The following is a 7319-nucleotide window of genomic DNA, read 5'->3' on the forward strand; positions in this document are numbered from 1 at the left end:
ATCAAACAACATCAAATCTACGAATCGCATCCCAATTCAAGCCTATTGAACCAATAAACATTCAACTTCTAAACCTAACGCCGAATAATATCAAACTAACTCTGAATGAGCTCAAATTTTGCATGTAAGTCCCAAATGACAAAACGCACCTATATCAACTCCCAGAATCACAATTCGATCCCCATATCAATGAAGTCAACCCTCGGTCAAACCTATCAACCTTCCAAACCTTAAGCTTTCCAACTTTTGCCAAAAAGCCTCAAACCAACCTACGGACCTCCAAATAAATATTCGGACATACGTCTAAGTCCAAATCACCATACGAAGCTATCAGAACTATCAAAACTCCATTCCGGAGTCATATACATAAAAGTCAAACTCTGGTCATCTCTTTTAACTTAAACTTTCAACCTGGGGACTAAGTATCGCAGTTCATTCTGAAACCTCCCCGAAACCAATCCAACCACCTCCTTAAAATAAATGTTCGTCCTCGAACGAGTATATAGACATACTTGAAGTGCTGAAAAGGTGGGGATAACGGCTACGCATATCATGCTCGGTCTCCCAAGTCGCCTTCTCGACTAGTTGACCCCTCCATTGAACCTTCACTGAAGCAATATTCTTTGATCTCAACTTCTGGACCTGCCTGTCCAATATAGCCACTGACTCCTCAAGGTAAGTCAAATCCTTGTCCACTTGGACTGAGCTGAAATCTAATAAATGGGATGGATCACCATAATACTTCTGGAGCGTGGAAACATGGAACACTGGGTGATATGCCAATAAGCTGGGTGGCAATGCAAGTATGTAGGCCACCACCCCCACTCTCTCAAGGACCTCAAAAGGACCAATATACCTAGGTCTTAACTTGCCCTTCTTCCCGAACCCTTCATGAGTGAAACCCAAAGCAAAACCCTCTCTCCCACCATAAATGCTACATCACAAATCCTCCAATCAGCATAACTCTTCTGCCTAGACTGTGTTGTACGAAGCCGATCCTAAATCAACTTGACTTTATCCCAGGTATCCCGAACCAAATCAGTGCCCAATAACCTAGCCTCTCCCGACTCAAACCAACCAACTGGAGAACGGTACCGCCTCCCATATAGGGCCTCATAAGGAGCCATCTAAATACTCGATTGGTAGCTATTGTTGTAGACAAACTCTGCAAGCGACAAGAACTGATCCTATGAACTCACGAAATCCATAACATATGCACGTAACATATCCTCTAAGATCTGAATGGTGCGCTCGGACTGCCCGTCCATCTGGGAGTGAAATGATGTACTCAACTCAACCCGTGTGCCTAACTCACACTGCACAGCTCTCTAGGAATGCAATGTGAACTGTGTGCCTCGATCAGAGATAATGGACACCGGCACCCCATGAAGGTGAACAATCTCACAAATATAGATCTGAGCCAGTTGTTCTGAAGAATAGGTTATCACCACCGGAATGAAATGTTCCAACTTGGTCAACCGGTCCACAACGACCCAAACTGCGTCAAATTTCTTCCAAGTCTATGGGAGCCCAACAACGAAATCCATGGTAACATACTCCCATTTCCACTCGGGAATCTCAGGTCTCTGAAGTAAATCGCCCAGACTCTGATGCTCGTACTTCACCTGCTGATAGTTCAAGCCCAATCCATATACTCTACTATATCTTACTTCATTCTCCTCCACCAATAGGGTTGCCTCAAATCCTGATACATCTTAGCGGCACCCGGATGAATGAAGTAGCGCGAACTGTGGGCCTCCTCAAGGATCAATTCATGCAACCCATCCACATTGGGCACACATATCCATCCCTGAACCCGCAACACCTCGTCATCTTCGATAGAAACCTCCTTAGCATCGTCGTGCTGCACCGTGTCCTTAAGGACAAGCAAATGGGGGTCGTCATACTGATGCTCTCTGATGCGCTCATACAAAGAAGACCGAGAAACCACGCAAGCTAGAACCCTGTTGGGCTCCGAAACATCCAATCTCACAAACTGCTTGGCCAACGCCTGAACATCCAATGCTAATGGTCTCTTACAAACTGAAATATATGTAAGGCTACCCATACTCTCCACCTTCCTATTCAAGGCATCGGCCACCACACTGGCATTCTTAGGATAATACAGAATAGTGATATCATAGTCTTTCAACAGCTCTAACCACCCCCGCTACCTCAAGTTCAGGTCCTTTTGCTTAAACAAGTGTTGTAGACTCTGATGATCTGTGAATACCTTGCAAGACACGCCACAGAGATAATGCCTCCAAATCTTCAATGCGTGAACAATAGATGCCAACTCTAGATCATGGACATGGTAGTTCTTCTCATGGGGCTTCAACTGGTGTGAAACATAAGCAATCATCCTACCCTCTTGCATCAAGACATACCCAATACCAATCCTCTAAGCATCACAATAAATCGTATATGGACCCGATGCTGAAGGCAAAACTAGAACTAGAGCTGTGGTCAAAGCAGTCTTAAGCTTCTGAAAGCTCTCCTCACACTCGTCGCACCACCTTAATGGAGCACCCTTCTAGGTCAATCTGTCAGAGGTGCAGCAATGGACGAGAAACCCTCTTCAAAACAACGATAATATCTAGCCAAACCAAGGAAACTCCAAATCTCAGTAGTTGAAGACAGTCTAGGCCAACTCTGAACTGCCTCAATCTTCTTCAGATCTACCTTGATCCCCTCACTAGGCATCGCATGACCCAAAAACGCCACTGAATCAAGCTAGAATTCACACTTTGAGAATTTTGCAGATAACTTCTTCTCTCTCAATGTCTGGAGCACGATCCTCAAATACTACTCATGATCCTCCCGGCTGTGGGAATACACCAAGATGTCATTAATGAACACGATGATGAATGAGTCAAGATATGGCTGGAATACACTGTTTATCAAGTGCATAAATGTTGTTGGGGCGTTGGTCAGCCCAAATGACATCACAAGGAACTCGTAATGACCATACCGAGTCTTGAAAATAGTCTTCGGAATATCTGAGTCCTGAATCTTCAGCTGATGATACCCTGACCTCAAATCAATCTTTAAGAACACTCTAGTACCCTATAGCTGGTCAAATAAGTCATCAATGTGTGGTAATGGGTACTTGTTCTTGACTGTAACTTTGTTCAACTGCTTATAATCAATGTACATCCGCATAAAGCCATCCTTCTTCTTCACGAACAAAATTGGAGCACCCCAAGGCGAGACACTCGGCCAGATGAAACCCTTATCAAGCAACTCTTGAAGCTGCTCTTTCAATTCCTTAAACTCCACAGGTGCCATGCGATATAGTGGAATAGAAATGGGCTGAGTGCCTGGCACCAAGTCAATACCAAAATCAATATCCCTATCGGGTAGCATGCCCTATAGGTCTGCTGGAAATACATCTGGGAAATCTCTCACTACTGGAACTGACTCAACGGTAGGAGTATTAGCACTGATATCTCTCACAAAGGCTAGGTACGCATCAAACCCCTTCTCAACCATTCGTTGTGCCTTTAGAAAGGACACAACCCTGCTAGGAATATAATCCAATGTACCCCTCCTCTCCAACCGCGAAAACCTTGGCATAGCCAATGTCACGGTCTTGGCATGACAATCCAAAATAGCATGATAGGGAGACAAACCAGTCCATGCCCAAGATCATATCAAAGTCTACCATATTGAGTAGCAATAGATAAACTCTGATCTCATACCCACCAATAGTAACTAAACATGACTGATAAACACAGTCTACAATAATAGAATCTCCTACAGGTGTGGACACATATACAAGAGCAATCAAAGAATCGTGTGATATATCCAAATATTGAGCAAAGTAAGATGATACATATGAGTAAGTGGAGCCTGGATAAAATAAAACTGAGGCATCCCTGTGACAGCCCGGAACAATACATGTGATGACAGCATTTGAAGCGATAGCCTCCGTCATACCCGAAAAAGTATAGAAATGAGCCTGGACTCCCTCTCTAAGGAGACCTCTACATGCCTGACCTCCATACCTAGCTGGCGGTGCAGGTGGGGCGGCAACTGGAGCAACAACCATGGCCTGTGAACCTTGTGGACCTTGTGAAATCGGTAGAGCCTGTGTAGTTTATGGAGGTTCACCCCTCCTAAGTCTGGGATAGTCCCTCACCATGTGTTTGATATCACCACACTCAAAACAAGCTCTCAGTGGGCATGGCTACTGAAACTGACTCTAGCCTGGCCTGCTGGACTGACCGCTGAAAGCACCCCGTGCAGGAGGTGCACTGGCGGTACACAATAGGTAACCTGAGACCTCGGAATGGCTGGGGCACCGCTATAAGCTAGAAGTGCTGAATGAACTAGTCGACTTACATATGCCCTGCCATCCCGGGCTGTAGCTGCAGCATTGCCACCACTAAATCCTCTAGTACCTTGAGGCCTCTTGGCCTCCCTGTCCTCTCTCTCCCGGCCCTGCATACCCTTCAACCTCCGCGCGATCTCTACCACCTGCTGATATGGAGTATCTGTCTCCAACTCTTGAGTCATGCTGAATGTAACACCATAGTTGAGCCCCTCGATGAATCTGCGAACTCGCTCTCTGACTGTAGAAACCAAGGTAGGTGCATATCGGGACAACTCACTGAATCTGATAGCATACTCTGACACTAACATAGTCCCCTAATGCAGCTGCTCAAACTCTATACGCCATGCAGCCCGAAGGGTCTGGGGAACAAACTTTCTCAAAAACATCTCTGAAATTTGAGCCCAAGTGAGTGGGGCTGCATCAGCTGGCCTACCCTCCTCGTAAGTCTGCTACCACTGATACGCTGCTCCTGACAATTGAAATGTTGTAAAAGCAACTCCGTTCACCTCCATAATACCCATGGTACGGAGAATACAATGACACTTCTCTTGAAAGCCATGTGCATCCTCGATAGTCGTGCCGCTGAAAGTAAAAGGATCATACTTCTTGAACCTATCAAGTCTCCTCTACTCCTCCTCAAATGCCGCTAGCCTGACCTCAAGATGAATTAGAACAACAGGCTACGGTGGCATAACCCCGGGGACCTGATCAACATGGACCTGCTACTTTGGAACATGGGATATGGGAGTTTGAGCTCCTCCCCCATCCTGGGATGTAGCCGGTGCAAGGGGAATTAATCCCGCATGTGCTAGAGTGTCGAACATGCTCAAAACCTGTGCTAGTGTCTCCTAAAGTCTAGGGGCATCAACACATAATTCGGGTGTCTATCCCTCAATCAGAGCTACTAGTGGCTCCTCAGTCGTTGCCCGGGCCGGTGTTTGGACTGCACCATGTGCTCATCCTCGGCCTCTACCCCAGCCCCGGCCTCTCACGGCTCTAGTAGGGGGCGCATGTGTTCGATCATCGGATCCTGCACTGCTTGTCCTCACCATCTGTGAGAGAATAGCAAGACAAAAACTCAGATTTCAAAATCAACAAATTCGCACGATAAGGAATCAAAGAAGTATAATTTTCCTAATGGTTTCGTAGCCTCTCAAAGATAAGTATAGACGTCTCCATACCGATCCACAAGACTCTACTAAACTTGCTTATGACTCGTAGCACCTATGTACCTAGAGCTATGATACCAACTTGTCACGAACCCAAAATCCAACCTAAGGTAGTCGTGATGGCACCTAGTCTCTAAGACTAGGTAAGCCTAACATTCATGAATAACTTAACAGAAATAATGAACAAAGGTGATAAAATAAATCGAATAAGATCGTAATAACTCCAAATCAGAAACATCAGTAATAAGATTCCAAAATCGGTGGAACAGAGTCATAAGCTCTACAGAAATAATCTAAGTACCTCTAATACAACAATGTCTAAGTAGAAGATAAACAATAGTAAAAATAATGATTGAATGTGACTTCGAGGCCTGCGAACATCGAGCATGTGTACCGTGAAGTCTCCGAAAAGATAACTGAATGATCACTAGTGTCCGACACGAGCATATGTATTTGGATCTGTACAAAAATATACATAAGTGTAGTATGTGTACACCACAACTGCACCCAGTAAGTATCAAGCCTAACCTCGGTAGAATAGTGACAAGACCAGGTCAAGACACCTACTAGGATAAGAAAAACCGAACAAAATATCATATAGTCTAATAATGAAAGCGAGGAAATAATGACAATGAAGCAATGCAATAAGGTAAGCTAACAACGGAAATTAAGGCGGTAAAAGCAACAAGAAGTGAACACATGATGAGAACAACAAGTAATCAAATTCGGAAAAATACAAGTAGGACAAAGAAGGAAACAACAACAACTATTCAAACAATAAGCCTTTTTAACATAGAATGTACAACAAGAATCACAACCGAGGTACCACGCCTTATAACCTCATTTCACAATTCACAATCACAACTTTTTCTTATACCACCGCGTGAGCCTTACATTTAGATATTCTTGAAAATATTTTTTTCGAAATAGCTACACACACTTTAGCCCACTTATGTCGCCACGTGGCTTCAAGTAATTCCCTTACTAGCAACACGCACATAGATTCCCACCTTATGTCGTCGCATGCACATTAACCCCTATCCTTATACTGCCGCATGCTCATCAATATCACAATACAATAACAACTCGTACCACAAGTGCCCATATGCCACAACTTGCCAAAATCAACAATACCGAAGTTACCACAACATATAGCCCATGGCTCAGCCACAATACGAACAAGAATCTTAGTAATAATAAAATGAGAGATAATTACTCAACAAGGAATGATATCTTAATAATCAACAACTTCAATTCAATGTGATAATAGCTTGTATAACTTCAGCTTCAATAACTCAAAATAAAGGTATTCCCACGAAATGACAACTTGTAATAACAACTCCAAATAAGAATAACTTGAGAATAAAGGAGGTAACATGACAATAAAAGACATAATAAAGGCAATTAAGGCATATAAGAGCATGTTTGACAATAAGGGATAGAGCATATGACAACAACATCAAGTAAAGCATGTAAGAGCAATTTAAAAATGGAAGATATAATATGATATTACAATTTCTAATTAAATGCATGAAAGGTTATAAGAGTCTAAACCGGTCAAAGTACCACATATAAGCCCGTGTACACACTCGTTATCTCGTGTACACTTCTTTCACATAATCCAAATAACACAAATCAACCCAAGTCCTATGGGGAAGTCTCCCCCCCACACACAAAGTTAGGTAAGATACTTACCTCAAACAAGCTCTATCGATCCACTAATAAGCCTTTCCCGTGAAAATCTAACTCCGGACGGCTCGAAAATAGCCAAAATAACTTAGTACCATAAATACAAGCTATAAGAAGCAATTCCA

At 43.6% G+C, this 7319-nt stretch overlaps 2 protein-coding genes across 2 annotated transcripts; both read right to left on the reverse strand.

Moving 5' to 3' along the window:
- Positions 1-1666: 1666 nt before the first annotated feature.
- Positions 1667-3492, reverse strand: LOC138892666 (uncharacterized). The gene is made up of 4 exons (XM_070176400.1): positions 3391-3492; positions 2234-2401; positions 1998-2113; positions 1667-1916 (listed from the first exon to the last, which is right to left on the reverse strand). Exons 1-4 carry the CDS (start codon positions 3490-3492, stop codon positions 1667-1669), a joined length of 636 nt encoding a protein of 211 aa, XP_070032501.1.
- Positions 3493-3523: 31 nt separating this feature from the next.
- On the reverse strand, positions 3524-4644 carry LOC138892667 (uncharacterized). The gene is made up of 2 exons (XM_070176401.1): positions 4345-4644; positions 3524-4090 (listed from the first exon to the last, which is right to left on the reverse strand). The coding sequence occupies exons 1-2, from the start codon at positions 4642-4644 to the stop codon at positions 3524-3526; spliced, it is 867 nt and encodes a 288-aa protein (XP_070032502.1).
- Positions 4645-7319: the final 2675 nt, after the last annotated feature.

The sequence above is a fragment of the Nicotiana tomentosiformis genome, chromosome 5 (assembly GCF_000390325.3).
Source record: "Nicotiana tomentosiformis chromosome 5, ASM39032v3, whole genome shotgun sequence".
Lineage (NCBI taxonomy): Eukaryota > Viridiplantae > Streptophyta > Magnoliopsida > Solanales > Solanaceae > Nicotiana > Nicotiana tomentosiformis.

What these genes read in the sequence shown, in the direction of transcription:
- LOC138892666 (XM_070176400.1), bottom strand. Translation starts at nt 3,492, where the DNA reads ATGGTTGAGAAGGGGTTTGATGCGTACCTAGCCTTTGTGAGAGATATC. An exon ending in TCTGTGGCGTGTCTTGCAAG is followed by an intron (nt 2,114 to 2,233) that starts GTATTCACAGAT and finishes TATTATCCTAAG; the next exon opens with AATGCCAGTGTGGTGGCCGA. An exon ending in GTTCAGGCGTTGGCCAAGCA is followed by an intron (nt 1,917 to 1,997) that starts GTTTGTGAGATT and finishes TGAGCGCATCAG; the next exon opens with AGAGCATCAGTATGACGACC.
- LOC138892667 (XM_070176401.1), bottom strand. Translation starts at nt 4,644, where the DNA reads ATGTTAGTGTCAGAGTATGCTATCAGATTCAGTGAGTTGTCCCGATAT. An exon ending in CCCGGGATGGCAGGGCATAT is followed by an intron (nt 4,091 to 4,344) that starts GTAAGTCGACTA and finishes TAAACTACACAG; the next exon opens with GCTCTACCGATTTCACAAGG.